We start from the raw sequence: 26,488 nt of genomic DNA, 5'->3' as shown, positions 1-26,488 counted from the left end.
GGTTATACTAATTATGTTGAAAATTGTAATCTTAAATGTGATATTTCAATAATAATTTGGAGATATTTGGTGGATTTTTTGCGGTCCAAATTTGTGAAATCTGGCGACATTTTACTTTTGACCTAGCGCTTTATAAAAATCGAAGGTGGCAACACTGGCTGTCGATATCGCTACAAAATGGCCGAAAATTACAGTCAGCTGTGATTTGTATACAAGGGCTACGTTGCGTTAATACAGTTTTATTTATATAAAAATGCATTCTTTACGTTTATTGTGGGCTGCACATAATGAGAATACCTGGGTGAGGCGTCAAAGGCGATTTTCATCAAGAAGACATATGGAAACGATTGAAGATATGCCGGAATTGTTGTTTATACAACATTTCAGGCTTGATAAAAAAACTTTTCGACGATTATGCGACGAACTAAAAAGATATACTGGATTGAAAGGATCCAATGAAATTTCCCTGGAAGTGAAGGTAAGAACTTTCATAAGGATTAACCTCATAGGGAAATAAGTATACTTATCTCTAAACTTAGAATACTTATAGAAATTTCTATAGTCTAATCCTATAAAGAAAACCACACGAGTATGCAGAGACATTACTGTGTTTTTCAGGTACTGTGTACTCTAAGCTTTTTAGCCACAGGGTCATACCAGAGAATTGTAGGTGTGGGACAATATTTGACACAGCGGACTACAAGTCGCTGTGTCAGGGAGGTTGTGAATTCTTTAAATCACAATTGGATGGTCAGCAGGTGGATAGTGTTTCCACAAACACCACATGAGAGATCTTTAATCAAAGAGAAGTAAGTGTATTATAAAGATATAAAACCTTTCTTAATATTTGTCACCTAGGCCTACAGCCAGTATTTGTTATGAAATTGTTAACATTTCCAGATTCCATAGAAGACATAATTTGCCTGGAATTATTGGGTGCATTGATTGTACCCATATAGCTATAGTAAGACCAGACGAGGATGAATATTCATTTTTTAATAGAAAAGGATATCATTCATTAAATGTTCAAGTGGTAAGAAACTAGACTTAATTTTTATTATCAAAACACCTAAATATACTACTACTCTTTATATGTTGTGCAATAAAGTGTTAATTCAATTCAAATGGCCTGAATATACCTGTCAAAGGTATCACATATCACATGTAAATAAATATATAGGGACAAATCACACAGATTGAGTATCATATAACTTTTTATCAATTGTTATATCCCCAAAACAAATTGTTTTGTATATTTTTTCCCCAGATATGCGATTTCGATTTAAAAATAATTAATGTCAATTCAAAATTTGGTGGTGCTACACATGACTCCCACATATGGTCCGCTAGTCATGTAGAGACTTTCATGCGAGGGCTTCATGAAAGTGGTGAACATGTTTGGTTATTAGGTATGTAAGACATTTTTTCTTATATTTCATTGCAAACCATAATAGATAAAAAACTTATATGGAATAAACATATGTAAAGTATTACTTTTAAATAATACATCTACTTCTATAAACTATTGGAAATCAACTCAATTAAATTAGTATTCATTGTTTGCCACCCAAGTATACATTATAGTTCTTCAATTTATTTTGAATAAAATATTTATTGAGTATGTAATTTCAGGGGATTCTGGATATCCACAGCGACCTTGGTTGATGACGCCTATACTAGATGCTGAACAAGGGTCTCAAGAAGAAATATATACCAGATGTCATGTGCAAGCCAGATCTCGTATAGAACGATGTTTTGGATTACTGAAGGCTCGTTGGAGGTGTATGCTTCGACACCGTGTTCTTCACTATCAGCCTTACGTGGCTAGCAGAATTATTAACGCATGTTGTGTATTGCATAATATTGCAATACATGCTAAACTACCTGCTCCAACAGATATGCCAGCTGAGGCTCTTGATGATAGTGAAGATCAAAGTATACAGCATAACACCTCTACAACCAACACTAATCAAAACGAGTTAATTCGAGGAAGGGCTATGCGAAATTATCTAGTCAGTAGAATGCAGCATTCTACTGACTAGATAATTCTGTCTGTATATATGTAAATAAATAAGTATAAAATTTTGTTTACTTAAAATTTAATGGTTTCATTTTATTTAAGCTTAAGTATATTTTTTTAAGTTAGTATCAAATGAAAAAGAAAGTAATAATAATAATATAACAATTTTAATAAGTATCCAGTCTTTTAACTTATCAATATACTTATCTACTTATTTTAATATTTAACATATTTAACAATAATAAAATCAAAAAATATATTCATGTAACAAATTATTAATCTTACAAATATAATTGTATATTCTATGACTAATCTAGAAGAAGCAGTCTTTTAATTTATAATTGTATATTCTATCACTAGTCTAGAAGAAGCAGTCTTTTAATTTTGTAATCAGTCTCAAACTGTAATAAAAATATATAAATAAGTTTGATGAAGCTTATGATATAAAACATTTCTTAGCTAAAATTCTTAGGCAGATTTAGGGTGTTACGTAATAACCGCAGTAGAGACAACAACCGCTCAATATTTCGAGTGAGCATCTACTCATTGCTCAGTGGTTCTGTGTTGTCTCTACTGCGGTAATAGTCGAGCCAAGCTTGTGCGATGCCGACGAGCGAGCTAAACACTAGGTTACGCTCGTGCTCCACTTCCAGCGCTCTCGTGTCTCGCTCGTGTCGTTGCAGGTTACGAGCTTCCTCTATTGCCAGCGCTCTCATATCCCGCTCGTTTTGCTGCCGGATTCGAGCTTCCTCCAGCTCCAAGCGGCGTAGTTCCACGGCAGAAAACTCTTGCGCCGCTCGTTCGAACGGGGTCGGAGCCAGCCTGCGGCGCGCGCGCAGCCGCGGGCGGCCGGAGCCCGCTGACGCGGCGGAGCGCGGCGTGTCCGGCGTCGCCGCCCGCGGCCGGCGTCGGGCCGGCGGCGCGCTGGAGGCAGCTGCACGTCTCCGAGAGCGAGGAGTGGCGGGCGCGGGTGACGGCGCGGGCGGGGGCGGGGGCGAAGGTAGCGGCTGTGAGTCATATGTGCCAGGTTGTGGCGATACTGATGAAGGCATTTCTGTAAAAGACAAAAATAAACTTGTTTCATTATTAAATAGTTATAGTAACTAGCTGTTTTGGGTTTGATATCGAATGCAGATCACGCCATAAGTATTCTTTAAAAAAAATATTCAGTGTACTATCTTAACTTTTCTATTGTTTTTTATTATGTGTATAAATAGATACTCAAAAAACTAAAGTAGCTATTACACCCCATTTGTTTAGATATATATTTTAAAATTAGGATATTTGTAAATAAGTTTTATAAAAAATTGTTAAATTGACGTCTTTGTAGAAAAGGCTGCGGTGAAGTTTGTTGCGCCGCTTCTTCTTCACCTGCGCTTTGGAAGTCGGCGGTAGACTTAGTTATAAGTACATTTTTGACGTCAATAAGAAATGTATTGCATCCAATATTGAGAATAAAGATTTCATTTTCATTTCATTGATTTTCATTCAATACTAAAACATATACAAAACTGCCTTATTTATGAGAATTTCAGAGCTAGATTTTATTAATTCACTATCAAAACGACATACCAACAGCATGATCCACATATACTGGATCATCTTCTTGGGCAACAACTGCAGATGATTGAGAGGGTGCAGGTGCAGAAGATTGAGGTCTCTGAAAAAGTTATTATGGTGATATTTATTGAATATGTAGATACTTAATTAAATAGTATACTGTTTTATCTAATTATATATGTGTAATGGCTAAAATTTTTAATTTCTAATATTCAAGTACAATATTTATTCAACAAGATTTACCTAGTTAGTATTGATTTTTAGCTAATAATTTTGTTACATGAGGTACTGGAAAATAAGGTTAATACATACACTAAATCCAAGCTCTTGTATAGAGTCTTGTCCTTCCACTGCTGTTGGGCCGATAATACTGCCCTGCTAAGCGCAAAAGCGGTATCTCAAAAAAAATCGTAAAATTGATTTTTATGCCATCGGATAGCTTTAAAAAATACGCATCTACTGGACTAAGCCATTTAGCACTATCTTGTTCAAAACGTATGAAAAAACCTTAAGAAAGATTTTTCTATCTCAGTTTTACCATATATCACTAAGGGTGTTAGAGGTATATTAATATTACGTAGGCAACCAGCCGCAAATTTAAATATCGCTAAAATTCTTAAATAAATACACAACTTTTGCTTAGCCGATAAGCGGTAAGTAGGATGAGTAAAATCAGTAATGAGTTACCGCTATAATGCTTAGTATTTTAATGCTTGCATAATACGCAAACTGTTTTGAATTAGTGAGATACGGTTGCAATAGCAAAATTAAATTAGCCCTTATGGTTTTACTGGATAAGATCGAATTTCTAATACATTTTACAGTGATTTATCCCTGCCCTTGGCAAATTCGTTCGCAAATTCGTGTCATAACTTGTTTGTTTTTGTTGTGAAGAGGTCATGATATTTGTGCAAAATTGAGAAAAAAACTGTAAATTAAGGTGCTTAATGGGGTCACTTCATACATTGACATTCAGGTAAGTCCTATTAAATATTATTTTAGCATTTTGTAACCATAATCATTGCAAAATTAGAAATTTTGTGTTAAACTTTCTTGCGGTTGGCGTGCGCGCCCTCGTACGCATTCGTACTTAGCAAAATTGACCTTGATCTACCAGAACATAAAGTAAATTATTTTTAATCATATTTTCCCAGCCATACGGTTATTGTTGTTCCGATGATAATAAGTTGATTTGCACTTTACATTACGTAAGTGCAATATTTTAATTTATTTCCCAAATATATAATTTGTATTATGTTTGTTAAAGATAACTAAACGTTTTTGATGAATAAAATAATTCAGTTATACTTATTAAATATTGTTACAGATAAACCATGTCGCAAAGAAATACGAAAATGATGATGCTTTTAGCACAAAAAAATAAGGCGTTGAGGGAAAAGTTTAAGGAATCCAAACAATTACAACGTAATATTAAAACGATCGATCCCGACTTTTTTCCTACTAGTGATTCAGATGATGATCCCGCATTTTCAAGATTCAACAGTGCTGATCAATTACTAGCTCCGATTCTTCCTTCCTCAAATGGTTTCGACTTTGAAGATTCACATTTTTTATCGGGTCCGTGTACATCAAACGTTGATTATTTCGCTATGCATCAGGATGATCAAAACACAGAAATCGGGAATAACAACAAATCCCCTAACTCGTTGATCACATTGACAACTGTGCCAATTATTGAACATAATGATTTAAGTGACATATCATCGCCAGGCTTTTGTTTTAATACACACAACATACACAATGTTTTTAATTGCGGTAATCCAGAACCTTTGATCACAGATACTATTGAAGATCAACAAAGATCCTGTATTTTTCAAGATGCAGGGGCCGAAACAAGTTCTATGGTCGAAAATACTGATTTTACTGACCAAAAATTCAAAAATACTGACCAAATACTGACCATTTCCAAACCGTTTTTCGGGTGAATGGTGTGAAATAAAAAGCTTATTTTCAGTTATTGGCCTCCACCATCCCCATAGCCAACCAGCACCGCCTTTTTATTGTGTTAAAAAACTTTTTTTATTGTTAGTAATTGTTATTGTATTACAAGTGAGTCATGCGCATTCGTGCAAAATTATACATATAGTGAACACTAAAATCAAATGACTATGAGAAAGAAAAAAAGTACAGAGAAGTTCCATTAAAATAAACATAACATTTAAAATTAAGTTTTCTTAAAGAAGTTTGTTATAAGTGTTTTTTTCTTCTTATCTACGATTTTTTGTATTTTTTCTTCCTCTTGTATTTGTTGTTCTTCTTCTTTTCTCTCCTTTACTACAGTTTCTAGCAGAGATTTTGCCATATTTACGGAAACCATGTCTTTTTCTTTGATTCCGCCCTTCAACATGGCATTTGCATTTTTAATTAATCTGGAAATAATAATTAATTACATTGCGAAATCGTGCATAGAAATAAACACAAACAAACCAATTAGAAACAATCACAAAGCGTGCTATATCTACCTGTCAATTGTCTCCCTCTTAGTTTTTTCTTCTTCTCTTATTTTTTTAGCGTTGTCTCACCTTCTTCAATAATCGTCTTAGTTTCTTCGTACTTTCTCTTAAGTTCTTTTTTTTCTCTATCAAGTTCCTCATTTCTTTTCTTTTCGAGCTTCTTTATTTCTTCTTTTTGCTTCTGTTCTTCACAATATGTTTTATATCTTATATATGCCGTTCTGGCTAATTTCATCAATTCAGGTGTTAAAGGGACTAAATGAATCTTGTTTTCGTACATGTTTTTTTGTGCCGATTTAACTGTCAAATGCGCATCAAGGGTCCTCTGACACATGTTAGCCCTTTCTGGTGTTAAAATTCTACCCGAACATGAAAAGCCCCTTTCCACATCTGCATTGCCATGCGACAGTGCTAATGCGGCCTTTACAATGTGTTCCAGGTTGGGGAACATTTTTTCTCCGTTATCAAAGGTCCTTTTAAAAATATTGCCCCAGTAAGTTTCAATCCTTTGTTCTTCTTGATTTCCTTTTTGATGTTGCATTAACAAAAGACATTCGTTTGTTAGTGCCGTTTCTTCAAACGCAACCGGCAAAGTGTTTGCAATTTTTAAAAAGTCTTTATGACACGTTTCTGAATTTTGTTTTTTAGGGTTCAATATTGCCAAGTATTTTATTAAAGAATAATCCATTGACGTTTTTGTTAGCAGATGTTTGCAAGCGGCGACGTAATGATTTTTTACTTTGTGTAAAAATGTTACTCTATCACGTTCTTGAGCGGTCTCCAATAATTCTCTGATTGAATCTTCTAGCACAATATCTTGAAGAGGAACGTAATATTTTTCATTTAGACCTTCAACTGACGTAGGCGCGCTTTTTACACAAAACCGATTAAAAATGGTTCTCACGAGTTTCTTTAATTCTTCATGAATCATGTGAACCAATGGCTCTTCACGCTGGAAGAAACCAGTGACTTTCACGAACATCTTTACACTGGACACTACAAACATTATTTCTGCTTTTGCTAGCTTTTGATTGATGAAGTTATAGATGTTTTTAAAGTTTTGGGATGTATTAGTCTGTTTTTTAGGTAGATGTTTAGTGAAATACTCAATTATTGCAGGCCATTGCTCTAAAACGCGTTCAGCAGCAGGCCCCATAGTGAGCCAACGTGAAGAAACGTGCTTAATGAAGCGATGGTTTGGCAAATTTAACTTGTCTTGAATAATTTCATATTCTTCCCAGCGAGCAGGCCAACCATCGAAAAAGTTGTGAATTTGAAATATAAAGTCAGATACGCTTTCACCAAACTCCATCAAAGCCTTAAGAAAGGCATTGTGTACAGTGTGAATGTTACATGTTCCTATATCAGCTAATTTCCGTCTGCCCAACAGAATTAAAGAATCGTTCATCAATCTTGTAACCGCTTTATTCACATTGGGCCCGTCACAGCCTAGCATCAGAAGCCTTTTGCGGGATAGTTGAGCGTTGTCCATTGCTTCATTCAGCTTAGAATAAATATCCTCGGCGGTAGCTTTACCAATGAAGAAAGTTTCTAAATGTGTCGTTATTATCATTTCTTTAATCGGAGACCAATATTTTATGGCCACCTGAAGCTCCTTTTTTGATGCTGCATTGCAGGTTTCATCGAAACATAGCGAAAAATAGGAGTCTTTGTAGTCCTTCATCATTTCTTGCCTAAAATATGGAGCTATAGCATCACAAATTAAATATCTTGCTTTGGTAGTAGACATAGAAAAATCTGATGGTAGTGAATTTGGAAACATAGCTGAAAATAGTTCCTTTATAGAATCGCATGAGGGCTCTATTGGAAAATCAGAGACCACCATTTTCATAGCCCACAAAATTTCTGCTCTTGTGACCCCATCTTTGACACTATATAATTGTACACAACTTCTTTGGCTATTTTCAGGTTTAGAAGTACTTGGTTGTTCTTCGATGGGTTTTTCATTGGGTCGCAAACTTGTCATATGCAATTGAGATGCTGTCAACTTTACTTTACACTGTTCCTTGTGTTTTTGTGTTGATGCGTGTTGTTCGATAGCTTCAAAGCCCCAAGCAATCGAAAACTTTTTAAGACACACAAAACAAAAAAAACCTGTATCACTGTCCTCTTTTTTTCCCCACTCACACACAATATGTCCATTTTTATCTTTTTTTTAAGCCAGTCTTCATTAAATTTGCACTTACCCATAATTACTTGTTTTGATATGTATAGAGATAGAGTCTATTATTTTGTTAGTGATAAATTAAAGCACACACACAGGCAAGGTACACACATTAACAAATCACCAGTATGAAGCTGTAACAAACATGCATGAGTTAAATTACACAAAATTAGAACAAAGAAATACTGATTTAAAAAAAAATATTAGTACATAAGTATTTTTTTTTAAGTCAGCTGCAATATATACTACGTAGATCAACCACATACACTTGGAACAAAAAATTTTGTGCCCAGTGTATATAGAGCATGCAAAGTGCAAAGCAGCCCTCAGATATCATCAGTCATCACTGGGCAAATCGAAAAATACTGACAATACTGACCGATTTTCAAAAATACTGACTTTTACTGACCAGGTCCAAATATACTGACTTTTACTGACTTTACTGACCTGTTTCGGCCCCTGAAGATGATACAGAAAAAATATTGATAACTGCTTCCGATAATACTATTTGCACTTCTGAATCTCTTAGGAATAATTCAAATGTGATAAGTGTTCAATACGAAAAATCTGTTGAGAATTCATCTCAAGGACACGAAGTGACACCAAATGATAATCTTAGGGACACCGAGAATCTGACACAAAACGAGATAGCTGATCCCTCGCTCTGTTTGGAAGGGTCTTCCACAGGGCTCTGTACTTAGTCCCATATTGTATAATTTATATACTTCTGACCTAGATCAGTCTGTCAATTGCTTTTGCAATATTCTTCAATATGCTGATGATATAGTTCTTTTCGCTTCTTCGGACTCCTTTGATGACATTAGCCGTCGTTTAAATTCAGCTCTTTTTTACCTCAACACCTGGTTAGAAGACCATGGATTATCTATCTCCCCGCTTAAATCAAACTGTGTCGTCTTTACTCGGAAGAGATCTTTGCCCCTATTAACTGTTTCGATTAATAATGAAACTATCCCTCAAAAAGACAACTGTAAATTTTTAGGAATTACCTTAGACTCCAAACTAACAGGTGTTACTCACTTAAACCATGTTGTCCAAAAAGCTGAAAAGGGAGTTAATGTCATGAGGTCTCTCTCTGGAGTCCGCTGGGGCTCCCATCCCTATAGTCAAAAATTAATTTATAATGCCCTTGTACGTAGCCATTTTGACTACGGTGCCTTCTTACTAGAACCATGCAACAAATTAGCTTTGGCGAAATTAGACAAAATTCAACATAAATGTCTCAGAATTATAACCGGTGCTATGAAATCTTCTCCGACAAATGCCCTTCAGGTTGAATGTTTGGACCCTCCTCTTGTATTAAGGAGACAATTTTTAGCTGATAGATTTCTTTACAAAACAATCCAATTATTTTCTCATCCCTTATTAGAAATACTTAACTCTCTATCAGACTATTGTCATACTTCTTCTTATTGGGTTAACAAAGATCACCCGCCTTTGGTTAAAAGCTTCGATAAAATAGATAACCTTCCCCACCCAGTTGCCCAATTCTCCAAAAATCCTATCTTTGATATTGACTTCCTCCCTCTCATCTTCCAACCTAATGTTCTTCTAAACATAGGACTTTCCAAGAATCTTCCTGGTGCTGATAGGATATTCAACCAGATCATTTCTGAGAAATGGTCTGATTGGACCCTCATTTTTACGGATGCTTCCAAATTAACTCAGGACTCTAATGTTGGTGCAGCAGTTTGGATACCTAAATTCAATCTTTTATTAAGTTTTAAATATTTTTCTAAATCCTCTATATTTACTGGAGAATCCATTGCTCTCTTTGAAGCTGTTCAATTTGTTTTATCTCACAATTTGGACAAATCACTTATCCTCTCAGACTCTTTGAGCTGCCTCCAAGATATTTTGAAACGACCCTTCCATGCAAAGGATAACTTTCCAATTACCCTGAAAATAAGAGAAGCCTTATATAATTGTCAATCTTCCAGTATTAATGTAGTTATTGCTTGGATTCCAAGCCATTCAGGAATCAAGGGTAATGAAACAGTAGATATGTGGGCTAAACAAGCTTCTACTTCAGGTTCTGACTGCCACAAATTTCATTACTCTCGAGACCTTAGACTTCTAGCTAAACCACAGTTAATGACTAATTGGAATAGACAATGGCAACATTCTCGTCAGCAAAAAGGTGTCTGGTATGGAAATATCCAACCTAACTTACCCAAAGTCCCTTGGTTCTTCCGGCATCGAAACTTGGAGAAGTGGGTAACGTCAGTTATAATCCGAATGCGACTTGGCCATGTATGTATCCCTGTCTTCCTCCATAAACTGCGAATTAGAGATACTTCTGTCTGTGAATGTGGCCTGGATGAAGGTAGTCTTAATCATATAATTTTCAACTGCCCCAAACTTGTGGTCCATCTTCGTAACATAATTCCGACGAACATTCCCCATCTAAATTTAGACATTAATTCATTTCTTTCTCTTGTCCACACTCGGTTCTGTTATATTATTGCAAAGTTCATAACTAAAAATAACCTAAAACTATAGTTCCCATTACAGTATTTTTTTTTTCTCTCTCTCTCCTACTTCCGAAATCTCTTATTAGGTATATGCCTTGTTTTACATAACTTTTACACCTTACACACTCACTTCACATTATAATCATTAACTTGTCTTCTCTTTTACTAACAATACCTACTTGTTGTGTTTGTCTTTTTGTGTTTGTACATTTGTTAACCTTCCTTTCAGATTGTATACCGTCCAATTTCGTAACTTCGTGTCTCTTCAAACCATGACATTGGCAGAATCACCGAAAGTCCGGTGGAAGCCATAATATAGAAAAGAAAGAAAGAAAAGAGATAGCTGATGGAAATACACATAATCTTACAACTTATACTAAGGCCGGTACAATTAGGAAAAGAAAAAAACACGACCAACCTCTCAAAGTCAGAAATGAAGTGAAAAAAAGTGAGATTAGAGAGAAACATAACGTTAAACCACCCTGTCCTGCTTCATGCAAAAAGCAGTGTATCCAAAATATATCGGAAGAGCAGCGAAAAATTATAAATGAGAGCTTCTGGAGTTTGAATGACAAAGAGAGGAAGGCTTATATGCTGCATCACACCTCAGCTAAATCTGTGAAACAAAGAACAGTAACAAGATTTGAATCAGAGGAGTACAGAAAAAAAGTAAGCTACAGTTATTCACTTAAGGACGTGCTCGGTACAAAGTATGGAGTATGTAAAACCTTCTTTTTGACAACTTTGGGCTACAAATCATCTAATGACAAACCTTTACATACGGCTTTGGCCAATTCTAACGACACGGTTGCACCACCAGTAGACAAAAGACTGGGAGCTACTCCTCACAATAAAATTGAATCTACTCCTATTAAGGAACATATAATGAGCTTTGAGCCGAGTATATCTCATTACAGGCGTGAACACGCTCCCAATCGCTTATACTTACCCAGTGATTTGACAATCAGTGCGATGCATAAAGACTTTTTAGAAAAAAATCCGTCTTGCAAAGTATCTTACGATAAATATCGAGAAGTAGTCGCAGAATTAAATATTTCTTTTGTAAAGCTTGGCCACGAAGAGTGTGAGGACTGTGAAGAGTTCCGTTTACACGATGATACACATACCAAAGAAAACCTTAAAGAAGACTGTCTAGGTTGCACGAAGTGGAAAAGTCATAACAAACGGGCATACATGTCCAGAGAGCAGTATAAATTAGACAGTGAGCTAAATGAAACTGATACTGTTGTATATTCTGCTGATTTACAAAAAGTTATCATGCTGCCCAGGATAGACATGTTCAAAACTGCTATTTTTACTCATAGGATAGTGGTTTACAACGAAAGTTTCGTGCCAACTGGTCAAGGCCGAAAAGATTTGAGTGTTTTTCCTGTACTATGGTATGAAGGGTTGTTTGGACGTTCCAAAGCCGAAATTATAAGTGCATACTATCAATTTTTTATTTTTCATCGGGATAAAAAAAATATCATACTATGGGTTGATAATTGTTCCTCCCAGAACAAAAACTGGACGTTTTTTTCTTTCTTAATTTATATTATAAATTCTAAGGATATCAACGCCGACAAGATTGTCATCAAATATTTTGAATCCGGCCACACCTTTATGTCAGCTGATAGTTTCCATCATAGGGTAGAGCTGTCCATAAAACGCATGAAAAACAAAATTTATGATTTCGCAGATTTTTCTCAGGCAGTTAGCACTGCAGGAAAAAATGTAAAACTTAAAGAGATGAACATGCAAGACTTTTATGACTGGGATGATTATACCACACAATATGCACTGTCTCGAATTAAACCACGTCCATATGTCAGCGAAATGGTTGAAGTTGAAGTTAAAAGAGGCAGTTTTGATATCACCTACAAAACAGGATTCGATCAAAATGCAATTACTGCTAGCATTATAGGAAAAAAAATTTTAAAAAGTCATGTCTTGCCTCCACCAAAAAAGAAAACTGCTCCGGAAGGAATTTCAAGAAACAAAAAAGAAAATATTTTGAAATCTTTTCAAAATATAATACCACAAAATAGAATGTCCTTTTGGAGAGAACTCCCTACTTTTGACTAATAAAATTCCTTCCAAAAACCGTTTGTTTTTAAATATTTTTTTATGTAATTTCAAATTTTAATAATAAAAAAACGTTATATATATACTTTAATTGTTTTTTTTTTCAAATAATACATATTTTATTCGATAGAAAATACATTCCTTTTTGTATACACACATGTTTGAGAAGAGCTAACGAAAAAGCGGTATCTCAATTTTAATTCTATAGTTTACTAAGCGGTGTAACCGTATCTCATGAATAAAGTACATTATTATACATTTTTGATAATTTAACTAATGTGATAACAAATACACCCTATATAATATATAAATAATATTTAACAAATAAAAAAAACTATACATAAAGTATATATATAACTATTTTTACATAACTTCAATTATCTCAAAACTCGCTTTCTTTGAGTTACCGCTTTTGCGCTTAGTTGGGCAGAATAGCCAGAACCCTTTCCTCCAAATGCGACAAGGATTTCTGGCTAGCCGGTCCACCACCAGTCCCTCTGGCATGTTGCCGCAAGGTCAGACCTTTTTTCTTAGTCTTTGATTTTAAATCGGCCCATACCTTTTTGGAATTATCAGTCATAAGTATGCATACAACCACATAAGTTGAAAATTGGTAACTCCACTCTTCAAATACGGCTATTGGAATAGAATTGCTAGTCATTACTTACTTTTTTCCACTTGTCTGTTGTTTTGTGGACACCACCACCAACGGAATTTAATATATTAGTAAGATCAGACCATAATTGGTCTGACCGTACTCGACCTTGTGCCCCTGCAACAGGCCTAGCCAGGTCCCCATGACTGTAACATAAGTAACGGTTCAATACACAAATGCTTCATTGTTATTATCGCGTCATTGTTTACATTAGCGATTGAAGTGGTACCAAAGTTTTGTACGATTGAATTTAAAAGAAATGGTAAAAATAACTTGGATTTACCTACCTTTCCATATATTCCAGTAGAGTTGAGAGTTGTTCGGGACTGGCCCTTACCCTAGAATCCATTTTAACACTAAAAATAAAAAAAAAATAACTATATTTATTTTGAACAGTTACAATCACAATGATTCTATTTAATTTTGAAGAAATCTACGTAAAAACTATGTAAAAACACTCTAATAATTTAACACTATCAAAGTTTTGCTATAAGATTATTAAAAAGCGTCAAGAATTAATAATATCAATTAAAAACGACTCACCACACTCACAGTAAACACTCACTTAAACTTTAGAATAATCCCGCTTTGTTTGTTCCAATTTGACACTGACAGCTAAATTTTCGTTACCATAGCCAATATTTGTTTGTTTATCGAACGATCCGTTCGACACAACGATCGCGACAATTGCGTTACATTGGCTAGGAAATGTTTATCGTTATCTCTAAGACGAAAAAGAACTTCGACATCGTTTCGTTAAGAAGCGATACTACATTGTCTAAGCCTCCTGTTCTCTTGATATATGATTGATGCCTAAATTGGAAGGAACAAAGTCTTGTACAAGAATTTCACGCACTTTATGCATTAATGTCTCCATTGTTCTTCTTGGCATTCCAATTAATAAAGAGATTCTTTCATCTGAGTCTCCAGTTCTCATTTTAATTAACAGTATGGCTAAACCCACTGTCCCTTTTCTAATTTCACTCAATCGAGGCATTTCTTCTAATAGTGTACGGAATTGATCCTTTGTATACCCAATCCAGTAGCGAAATAGCTGATCATCCATTTCTAATGGGTTTTCAAAATCTATTGTCACATTTAAAGAATTGACAAATGAAAAAACATGTGCTATTTGATCAGCACTAAATGTTTCAATGGAGTTATCAGCTTCGAAAAGTGTACCCCACAAATTGCTATTTATATGATCATCGCATATACGAGCTAATTTAGGTATATAAAACCTATGATCTTTAATCAAAAGAGCACGAAAATTATCTGATATGCTTCTCAGTGTTGTTTGAGGGCAATTGAGAAAAACACACCTTTTATTGTTGTTTGCAGCTCTTTTATATCCAGGTATTAAAATCGTTTGTGTGATTGTTTCATCTTCCACACCCTCAGGTCTTCTTTCATTTAAATCAGAAGACTCCTCCCGATCTTGTGAAATGTCTGATGCAGATTGTTGTCCATGTTCACTGTCCACATGATGCATTCTACGTACTTCTCTTTGAGTTCTCAGCCAACATGCATGACATACTCTATTGGTAGTTGTTACCTGAAAATATATTTTTTTTATAATTTGCAGTTGAAATAAATAGTACTTCTACCATATCCATGTGTAATGCAGATAAAGCTGATTGTAGTAGCTTTTTATTCTTACATATTAATTTATTTCAAGAATTATTTTATTTCAAGTAACAAGACTCATAATTAATTTTCAAGTAAAGTACATTGGGTGTGTTCTTAGGCAGGCAAGTTTAAGACTTTGGAGCCTGAGTATTTGTATGCAAAAATCTAACATCAGTGTTGATCGCTCAAGAAAAAGAAAATCAAATATTTGTTTTATTTACCTGCCGTGGCGCTACTTTGTTCTTGATTATGTCTATCATAGATTGATGGAGTTCATTAGGATTGTCTCTTAGTATCCTGTCACTTTGCCTTTGTGTAATTGAACAACCGCAAAGAAGGCACACATTAGTGTGGCCCCTCTGACTAGATCCAGCTTGTTCTCCATCACCACTGGTAACTTCTTGTTGCAAATTATCATTTATTGCAAATATCAAAAGATCTCTGCATGCTTCACATACGAAGTCATTCTCATTCATCTGGAAGAGAAACAATTACATTAATTAAATGGGTGACTATAATGAATACTTCTTAGACTAGACATAAGCCGTAAAAAGCCAACCTAGGAGTTTTCTCATAAAAAATATATACAGATCTCTTCTACTTGATTTTTGAAACAAATTAATTATACTTAATGAAACAGACAACTTCAAGTATATACCTACATACATGGAAAAGGTAAGATACCCACAAGCTAAAAAGACATACCTAACATTATACATATATATATTATAAGTAATAATAAAATACTTACATCTTTTGGATAGACCCAACTTGCGAGTAAAGCTGTAACTCGGGGATTCAGGTCTAAAGCCGGATAACGGCGTAGTCTATTAACACATATGTTGCAGTTAACACACAAAATACGTGTATCTTCAAAGGATCTGCCACGGCCACGTCGAAGTCTACTCATTTTGGCAGAAAGTATGTATGCCGGGTAGGCAGGTACACAAACAATATCCGGATAAGCACGCACAAGTCACAGATAGGCAATATCAGAGTCCAAAATAGCAATCCAAGTCGTATTCAAAAAAGCAAAATCAGAGTCCTTGGGCAGTCCGGGTCAAAAAAAAACAGAAGACGGGGAAAGCTACGAAAATACACAGAACACAACGAAACGCGGGCGCAAGCGAGTGAGATGTGTGAAATGAAAACTCAAATCGGAAAGAATGAAAAGAAATGTCATTTTTTTTGACAGCTCTGATTGGCAGCCTTTTAGCTAGCTTCCTGTCCATCAACGGTCAAGGAGGCTTTATTATGGCTGCATTTCATTGCAAAGCTATCTAATATGAATTTATAAAAAGCAAAAACAATAGACTTGTTTATATTGAAAATCTGTTAAATCATTCAATCAAGAAAAATAATATTGATGTATTGTAATACACACAAAAAACATTTTTAAGGCTGTCAACACTGTGACAACAACAAATGGCGAGTTCTATAGAAAATCAAATAGGTATCATAATAGCTATTTTTAATTATCACTCTTTTATCTAGCTAGTTGTGAAATGGTATTGATATTTTGATAATTTATTGAAAAATATTTTATGATTTTTGGTATAGCCGACATATATAGACGCTTTTAAAACCTTGACCTAAAAATCTGCCATAGCTCTTTACGACTTGATTGCAGAACAGACCAACTTATTTGCCTTACAATCTTGCGAATCCAGAAATATAAAACCTTCATCAAGATCTCATGCTTGGAAACCAACTGACAAACATGAAATTAAACGTTTCTTTGGACTTATTTTATATATGGGTCTTCTAAGACTCCCAAAGCTAAGTTATTACTGGAGCAAAGACAAAATATTAGGACAATCATTCCCATGTACCATCATGAGCCGAAATAGATTTGAAATTATTCTACAGTATTTACATTTCAGTAATAACGAAACAGCAAACAAAGATGATCGAATCTTTAAGATAAGGCCGATTATAGACATGGTCAATATTACATTCCAAAAATTTTATTCACCAAAAGAAGACGTTTGTGTAGATGAAAGTCAAGTGCCATTCAGAGGACGTATTGTCTTTAGACAGTACAACAAAAGTAAACGCCATAAATATGGTTTGAAGCTTTTTAAACTATGCACTATCCCGGGGTACACCTGCAAATTTTCATTGTACAGCGGTAAAAATATTGACACAGTAAACACCACGCCTACTAAAGTGGTAATGACTCTTTGTAGCCAAATATTTAACAAAGGGCACACTTTGGCAACAGACAATTGGTACACAAGCTTAGAGTTGGCTTACAATTTATTGGAACATCAAACGCACTTGGTTGGAACTATTAGGAAAAACCGAAAAGGTTACCCAATAGTGTAGTAGAAGCCAAACTTCAAAGAGGAGACTTCATTGCTATGGAGAACGAGGACGGTATTACCGTTTTAAAATGGAAAGATAAGCGGGATGTGATGATGTTGTCTACTAAACATTCTGATAAAATGTCAACAATCATCAAAAAGGGCAAACAGGTTACTAAACCGAAAATGATTTTGGACTATAATAAGTCAAAGGGATCTGTCGATATGAGCGACCAAATGTCGTCGTATTCGTCTCCCTTGCGCAAAACTGTAAAATGGTACAGGAAACTTGGCATTGAGATCTTGTTGAATACTGCCGTAGTTAATGCATGGATTATGTTTACCGAAACTAGGAACACAAAAATGTCCATCATAGAGTTTCGAAGGTCTCTAGTAGAGTATCTAACATGTTCGTCAGATTCTCAAGAGAATGGGTCAATGGTCACGGTATCAAGACCCAAACGATTAAAGCACGAGTTGCAAACAAAATCTGGAAAAGTTAGGAATACTAGACGATTTTGTGTACAGTGTTACAAAGATATGGTAAAGCAATTTGGACGACAACAAGCGAAAAATAAAGCTAAAAAGGTCAATACTTTTTGTGCTCAATGTGATGGACAACCACATATCTGTTTAACTTGTTTCAATAAATTTCACCGCTATGTGTAGTTAGATATTATTTTTAGTTATTTTTTCATCATTATTTTTACTTCAATCAATTAGCAAAGTTAATTGATTGAAGTTTTTTGATTGTCAGTAAGTACCTACTTATTTTCGTAAAATTATCTGTTCTGATTTTTTATCTCTGGAAAATGTTTTTTGCTAAGTTCTAACGTACGTAACGTGCATACGTAACGTAAAGTAACGTGCATTACAATAATTTTAAGTTTTAATTTTAAATATAAAACATTTATCATGAAATTAAGTCGTTTTCTTACTTATCCTGAGGAGTTTGTCCATATTTCATTATTTTTTAAAAGTACCTGTGACCTCTTGAAAAGGATTATTCTGGAGCGCCACGCCGGCCACTCGCATACACAAAGTAAGCGATACGCGTGACCGGCGGCCCAAAAATACATTTTGAATATGCCTTTCGCTTGAGGTCACCGGTGACCCCCATGGCGCAATAAAGTAAACCAAATGAGGTCACCGGTGACCCCCATGGCGTTTAACGTGTTAACTACACATCAGGTATCGTGACGCATGTTTGTTTATTTAGTTTTGAAATGATACGTAAAGTAAATTTTGCTACTCAAACAAAAGTGACAATTTGTCTGCCACCGAATGTTCCTTTTTTGCCACAGTGCGCGCTGTCATCGATTCGTGGTTTCCCTACCGTACTTTGCACCCAGCGAATAGCTCGTCTGATCTTGCGTGCGCTCTCCGTAATTAATGACACCATCAGAGACTATAACATTAAAAGGCGAAACGGAGACGATGAGATCAGGGACAATATCATCCAGTTCCAGAAAACACCAGAGCGAACATCATCGAACATAGATTTCCTATCGATAAAATAGGTGGGTATGTTATAATATTTTTTTCTCATTTTTGTTTAACAAGGAACGAAACTCGGCGAAGGGAATGGCTACGATAATATTATCTTCCGACTCTAGCGAACATGATTCAAAGCATCAACTTTTATAAATTAAATCTGTTATAAAAATTTACCTTCACATAAGATTCAGATATTTCGGTAAAAAGACAACAGAAAAAATCTCTAAAAAACTATTTTAATAAGATTATTTTATTTCGCAATGAATAAACATACATACAATTCTGTATGTCCATTAAAGACCGATATGACTCAAGATATATCATATATACATAAGTGTGTGTACTGATGGGTAATGGAAAAATTTCGGAAAGAAATCAATAGAAAAATTTCCAATATTTTTCCAATTTTTCAAATATTTTTTCCAATTCGGAGAGTCAACCGAGATCAACAAAATAACTACAGGATAACATTTAAGGTTTTATTTGTTCTTTTTCTTGAAAACTTCTATAATTTGTTGCACAAGATAATAGCGTTCACCACCAGTACATCGGTCAAGTTCATGCGAGATAAACTTACAAAACATTAAATTTGAAATTCGAATATTCTCATTTATTTCTTCCGCATTGTTCTCTGGTTCTGTCATCACTGCCACTTCGCGAAACTGTTATTCTGAATTTATAGACAAACTGTTGTTTTAATGGGGATGGAAGTTATATCAGCGCCACTAGCGGTCAAGTTTGGCAGTTTTCTTCTCCATTGTGTTTGATTCCCAGTTAACTTGTTTTGCTTTTAAAAAATAAAATATTTATGACGGTAACGTTAAGAAATATCTTAACACACACCAGAGAATTCCAGAACATAGATCACATACATATTACGTACCATAAACTAAAATCAACTCGACAGTCAGTGTTGCCACATTAGCAGGGGCGGCTCTAGGTCGTGTTGTGTGCAACCTGGGCGCCCCCTATTCCTGGATTCTGGGCGCTTTTACACTTTAAATACGTGAAATAAAGACACCGTTGTGGAAAATGGATTGACTAATGTGGCAACATAGACTGTCGAGTAGAATTTAGTCTGTGTTACGTAATACGTATGTGATCTATGTTCGGATAATATTGAAGAGCCCTGTTGAATGTGAAAGACTTATATCCACATACGAGTACAATATTATTGCGTTGCACGGCACATACATTAAATTTATTGGCAGATGACGTTGTAAAGACCCTTAAATGCATATTGTATCGAAAACGATACTTACCGTTCAAACCGGATTTTCGGAAATATTTGAACGAATATTTGATCGAATAATTAATTTTTGAATGAATTCATATTTTTTGTCGAAAAAAAAAGAACATGACAAGTGACAGTGACGTTTATTGCTTGATGACACTTTTTGAACGGAACCGCACCATTAGTTTGTAAAGTGAAATTGAGAATTTTCAATCAACTGCAATATTAGTGAGATTTTGTATTGTTGCCTGAAAAAATACATGAAATGGATGGTAAGTTTACCAATTACCTTGGGAGAGCAATATTTTTAGAATTCGTAAGTTTTATTTACCCCAAATCATTATTTTTCTCGTTTCATCAATAATGATATAGTGCACACGACACGCTGCAAGTGTTGAAATTTGTCAAACCAGCAATGCAAACGTTGGCAGTACATGAACGAGTACAGTTATCGTCAGAAAACAAATCAAAGTTAGATGAAAGGTTTTGGACAATGACAAACGAAGTTGCTGCAATTGTAGAACCAATCGCTGTTAGCATCTCCCAACCAGAAGGTAACGATTGTTAATTTCAGAAAACAGTTCCTGTGTGGAATACCTACCTTAAAATTTTTGGCTCACACCAATATTCTCAATGAATAAAAAGTGCCGTGTGGTTCCCGGCACCAATAAAAAAAAAAAGAATAGGACCACTCCATCTCTTTCCCATGGATGTCGTAAAAGGCGACTAAGGGATAGGCTTACAAACTTGGGATTCTTTTTTAGGCGATAGGCTAGCAACCTGTCACTATTTGAATCTCAATTCTATCATTAAGCCAAATAGCTGAACGTGGCCTTTCAGTCTTTTCAAGACTGTTGGCTCTGTCTACCCCGTAAGGGATATAGACGTGATGTTATGTATGTATGTATGTAATAAAAATACCTCCCCTCCGCCTCCACCTGCCCCTGCCCCTCAAGAGGAGAATAAGATAGATAATATAGAAAACTACTTGAGGGCGCTGGTCGACCGAGTAGAGGAGAACTCCAGGACCCTACAGGAGCTGAAGGGATCGATCGGCCAGCGGTCGGAAGTAGAAGGTAGCACGAATATGCAGGCCCCAACCTATGCTCAGGTTGTGGCTAAGGCGATGGAACCACCCGTCACCTTACACTCCGTAATTGTCGATGACAAGGAGGGAGTGGAAACAGGTGACGAGGTGCTGGATCGAATTAGAGAAGTGACGAAAGACGACGGCGAATGGATTAGAATAGAAAGAGTAAGGAAAACGAAAGATAGAAAGGTAATAATAAGTTGTGTAACGAAAGAGGGCAGGGAGAAATTAAAGAAAAAAATTAATGACATACCTAAATTGCAGGTGAGGGACATCGACAACAAAAACCCCCTCCTTATTTTGAAAAACGTACTAAAGAAAAATAACAATGAACAGATTACAGTAAAACTTTTGGAACAAAATGGCAAATTATTTAAAAACGTTAAGGAGGATGATAAACAGGTTACAATTAAATTCAGGAAAAAAGCTAGAAATCAGTTATTAGAACATGTGGTTGTGAGTGTCCCTCCCAAGATGTGGCGTGCAGTGGTCGAGGCCGGCTCAGTGCGCATCGACATGCAGCGGATCCAAGCGGAGGATTATTCTCCGCTGGTCCAGTGTTCGATGTGCCTGGGCTACGGCCACGGCAGGCGCCACTGTAGGGAGAAGGAGGAAAAGTGTAGCCATTGTGGTGGACTGCATCAACGGTCAATGTGTCAAGGCTGGATGGCGGGAGCGGTCCCATCGTGCCTGAACTGCCGGGCGGACAGAAGTACGGTGAGCTATGACCACAATGCTTTTAGTTCTGCCTGTCAGGTCAGGCAAAGGTGGGAGGCTCTCGCCAGATCCAGAATCGCTTACGCGTAAGCAAGGGTCTGTTGTTCTCCCGGGCGTGGCGCGGCACACCGATTGTAATGTTAATGTACTCATTAAACGGCACAATAATATAGGCATGTTGCGACACGCCTTTGGAGACCAATAATAGAGATTCAGCTTACGTGACGAAACTAAAAAGGTGACTCCGCATCAGTGAATGTAATATTCGCTGGCGCGGAAACATGAAAGGCGTTTTTAGAAAGTGACACTTATCTCGTTAAATCATTAGAATTATAGAGAAATAAAGTTAATTTGGTTGTGAGATAATAATATAGTAATAATATATTCTATGTTTAAAAGAATACCCTCTTGACTTTGAGTAGGATTAGTTGTATACAAATTTAATAGTTTTAGAGAGTGTACTCAAGTTTTAAGGAAATATTTTATACAATTTTATTGTTTTAAGACCTCAAGATTTTAAACAAATTTTAATTATGCAATTTTATTGTTTTACCCTTAGAATTTTAAAGTAACACTAGCTATACAATTTTACTATTGTAAGAAAGTTTTTAAAGTAGTATTAGTTATACATTTTACTGTTTATAATAATGACTTTAACAATTGACATAGCAGTAAAAATTTACTTTGACAAATATGGACGAATAATTAGGATAGTCGTCACTAGCAAATCATGCTATTGGCGAGAGTAATGAATTCATATTCGATTAAATTCGTTTATTGCCGGTATAAAATAGATAGTGAAAGAATAAAACATAGTGTTAATTTGGTTATAAAATGTAAAAGGATAAAGAAAGATATATATGGTATATTAAGATGTAATAAGATATAACAGATAGTAAAAAGCATAAAAGACAGTGGTAAATTGATACATAAAGATGTTGTAAAATTCAAAGATAAGATTATTAAGATTTAACATTGTACTACATTAATTAAAAAATAGTGTAAAAGAAGTAGACTTTAAGCTCAGTACAAAGTAATGCAATAGTTTGTTCACATACTATTTAAATAACCAAGATTGTAAATGTCTCTGTCTTCATGCAGAGAGTTTCATGCAATAAACTCCCCCTGGGTGCGGTGTAACACCCAGGGGACAACTTAAAAAAAAAAAAAAAAAAAAAAAAATATTCTCAATGAAGATTAAAAGCAGTCTGCTTGAAAAATTAGAATCCAGAAAAGGAACAGACGTAAAATCTATACATTTTGCTGCATGTTTGCTAGATCCCAAGAACTGTGGTGATAATTTAAGTAGTGAAGAAGATGCTGCTGCAATGAATTTTATCGATGAACTAGCGACTTACTTAAATATCGAAAATATTTAAGTAAGTCGCGGACGTATCCGATTTTAAGTCAAAATCGATCTTTTGGAGCAACCGGCTAATGTGGTCGCCAATAAATAATGTCACCCCACTTTCTTGGTGGCAAGGCATATGTAAATGCACGAAACTAAGAAAAGTGGCTGAAGTTATTTTCACAGCTCCTGTAACGTCTGCCGCGTGCACGATTTTAGAACGATAAGTCGAATTCACACAAAGAAGCGTAATAGACTGATAACGGAACGAGCTGAAAAATGGCTTTTATTGCATATAATTGGAATGTCGAAAATATAAATAAGAATGATTTGTATAATGTTAATATTCAAGAGGACGATATCAACCCACCAACTGAAGATATACTGTTTGTAGATGCAGACAATGTAAAAAATGTTGATGACAATTTGTTTTATGATGATGAAGATTCAGATTTTGATTCAAATTAATCATAAAAGTAACGTTATTATTTTTAAACTAATTCAATTTTTAAATTAGCCGTTCCAAAGTTGAGCATTTGCTCCGTGAAGAGCAAAAAGCGGCTCGCATACTTGGTGCGTCAGAACGCTCGAAAGATTCCACGCAGGATCCTCAAATGCTGTATACAACATCGCATCGGATGACGAATCCTGGATTTATGTGTATGAACCCGAAACAAAAAACTAGTCTCGAATCAAAATCGTTCACGGAGTAATACAAAAAAAATGTGACAACGTTTCCATGGCCTCCGGGAAGAACTAGACAACTCGACATACATGATTTTTTTCCTTTACCTGTACGTCACGTAGTAAAAAATTGACAGCTCGATACGTTCCCTAAATCAAAAGAAAAACTGTTTAATTCATCGGTATTAATTCGTACTACAAGGCGAAGATAGACTCAAATATACCCCAAAGAGTATTTCTAAAGCGATTGGCTGTTGATTTAGTCAAACCTTACCAACTTACTAGAGCCAGCGTACCTACATTACCAAGACCGCTGCAAAAACGTCTAAAAAAGCATCATGACATTCAGGAGCCAAAATGTTTCTGATGCAGGAAGATCGCAGTCATACAAAAGGTGTCATGTTTGTACTAGATCTAAGGATAGAAAAACTAAGACTGAATGCTCTAAGTGCCACAAACATGTATGCAATGATCAATTGATTGTAGTCCTTGAAAATTGTATTGAATAAGACTGATACTGTAGATTCTTTTTTTTACTGTGACCCTTTATTTGGTACCTATTGTTAACATCTAAATAAAAAAAATCTATACGTGCATTTAATTTACTCTATAATAATTTTGCCATTTATATGGTAACATCATATTATTCTGAAGTAGAGTAAATTTAGTTCATAGTACTGGCAACACCGTGTGTCAAATTAGCGAGTGACAATGGCGGCGAAGCAACGCGTTCTGCGGATTCTGCATGTAATTATATGTTTTTGTGTGTATTCTGTGTGTTTTTAAAGAATATTATATTTGTATTTTGTTGAATAATGTATAATCCGATATATCTTATATTTTTCAAGCCAAACCACGGTTGGATAAAAGTGTAATCAGGTGTGTTACCCAAACGTTATGTATACTTAATATATTTCGGTGGTGGGAATTTTAGTTATAAAACTGTTTGTTAAGCATGCTTAACAAAATCGCATGATGAGACATTGTGAATCAAATACATTTTGGGTTTTTCATTCAGCCATGATTGTTCTTTCGTGCTTTTATTACGATTGGTGTTTTTTTAACTAACTTTATATGGTTCCGTTTGTTCGTATCGAAAATATCTTAACCCTTAGCATGCAATTAACATTTACATTTAATTAAACTCTTGGATGTTAGACGAGAAATTAAGTTGTGCCTTTGCCTGTTTATAAAATTAATAGTTAACACTTTTTTACGTAGCTTTGTTGGATGGTTTGCGCACGTATTTATTAAACGGTGTTACAGTGCAGAAACATTGTTTTTTATTTTACTGTTTAGCATGGCTTCTTGCAACCATTCAATTTATTTTCAGAACTCGCGTTCGTATCAAATATTGGCTCTCGTTCCTGAGGTAAACGCTCCATCAGACGTAAGTGGCGAGTCGGAACCTGAAAATGAAGAAGCTCTGCTAGCTCATATTGGAACTGAATCAACTGATGCCCCGTCAATTGACTCATCGCTTGAAAGGCTAAATATATTGGATTCTTCTTTGGAGGATGACCGGAATTCCTCTCCATCACTACTAACTAATATAATCAACACAGCTGATGAACAAGGTTATGATCATTCATTTCCATCCATCAGTTCTTTGCCAATAATATCTCCATTGTCGAACATTCCATCAGTCACACCGTCATTCATACTCAATCAAATAAGTGGCTCACCTCAACAATCTCCTCAAAACGTTGTTCCATCACAGCAGTCTCCACAAACTATAGCCTCATCACCACATCCAACACGTGCTCTTAGGAGACCAAACATTGTTCGTAGACCTCGTCGTGTTGTCAACAAGAGAATAGCATTACATTTTCAATGGTCAAAGAGACATTTCCAACATCGTGCAGAACTAGAGCCAGAGTTTTTGTAAGTCCACTACCAGATGAAAAATTCCCACTAGAATATTTTAGCGACTTTTTGTCTGACGACATTTTAGAAGATACTTGTCAATTTACAAATATGCATGCCGTTCAGACAACCGGCCGATCTTTAAACTTAACTGTTGACGAGATGCACGAATTTTTTGCAATAAATTTGATGATGGGTGTGATGACTATGACTTCGTATCTTGATTATTGGAATACCGAAACACGCTATCCATTGATTGCAGATATAATGCCACTGAAACGGTATCAGCAAATACAGAGACATTTACACTTCGTAGACAATAATCAAGTTAACTCTGACCCCTATTTCAAAATACGACCTTTTTCTGAAAAAAATCGACAAAACTGCCTAAAAGTCGAAGAAGATAGTCGATACAGCATTGACAAAATGATAATTCCCTTCAAGCAGGTAGTGGTACCCATCAATTTTTTCGCAGCTTATTGATATATGCGTAAATAACGCGTGGTTGACATACAGGCGTGATAACAAAAGAAGAGGAGAAAAAAGTATAAGGGCCTGAAGAAATTTCAGCTGGAAATTTTATAGTCTTTATTAAAGAAAGGAAAATCAATGAAAAATATCAATGTGGAAGATTTGCCCACAGCTG

The 26,488-nt window shown here is 35.4% G+C and overlaps 3 protein-coding genes across 3 annotated transcripts; 1 reads left to right on the top strand and 2 right to left on the bottom strand.

Annotated features, from left to right (window-relative positions):
* The first annotated feature begins 235 nt into the window (after positions 1–235).
* On the top strand, positions 236–3,492 carry LOC132901976 (putative nuclease HARBI1). Its single transcript, XM_060945361.1, has 5 exons — positions 236–478; positions 619–809; positions 901–1,033; positions 1,268–1,409; positions 1,633–3,492. The coding sequence occupies exons 1-5, from the start codon at positions 254–256 to the stop codon at positions 2,040–2,042; spliced, it is 1,101 nt and encodes a 366-aa protein (XP_060801344.1). The 5' UTR covers positions 236–253; the 3' UTR covers positions 2,043–3,492.
* LOC106140840 (MAP7 domain-containing protein 1) lies at positions 2,491–16,709 on the bottom strand. The gene is made up of 11 exons (XM_060945604.1): positions 15,852–16,709; positions 15,322–15,576; positions 14,015–15,026; positions 13,759–13,827; positions 13,485–13,617; positions 13,245–13,375; positions 10,061–10,156; positions 5,817–5,970; positions 3,893–3,958; positions 3,593–3,680; positions 2,491–3,074 (listed from the first exon to the last, which is right to left on the bottom strand). The coding sequence occupies exons 4-11, from the start codon at positions 13,818–13,820 to the stop codon at positions 2,560–2,562; spliced, it is 1,245 nt and encodes a 414-aa protein (XP_060801587.1). The 5' UTR covers positions 13,821–13,827; positions 14,015–15,026; positions 15,322–15,576; positions 15,852–16,709; the 3' UTR covers positions 2,491–2,559.
* On the bottom strand, positions 3,602–8,585 carry LOC132901968 (uncharacterized). The gene is made up of 2 exons (XM_060945346.1): positions 6,064–8,585; positions 3,602–5,970 (listed from the first exon to the last, which is right to left on the bottom strand). The coding sequence occupies exon 1, from the start codon at positions 8,039–8,041 to the stop codon at positions 6,101–6,103; it is 1,941 nt and encodes a 646-aa protein (XP_060801329.1). The 5' UTR covers positions 8,042–8,585; the 3' UTR covers positions 3,602–5,970; positions 6,064–6,100.
* Positions 16,710–26,488: the final 9,779 nt, after the last annotated feature.

This window comes from Amyelois transitella, chromosome 8 (assembly GCF_032362555.1).
Source record: "Amyelois transitella isolate CPQ chromosome 8, ilAmyTran1.1, whole genome shotgun sequence".
In the NCBI taxonomy this organism is placed as follows: domain Eukaryota; kingdom Metazoa; phylum Arthropoda; class Insecta; order Lepidoptera; family Pyralidae; genus Amyelois; species Amyelois transitella.
Note: the sequence above shows the minus strand (reverse complement) of the source record. Positions and strands in the feature narration are given on the sequence as shown.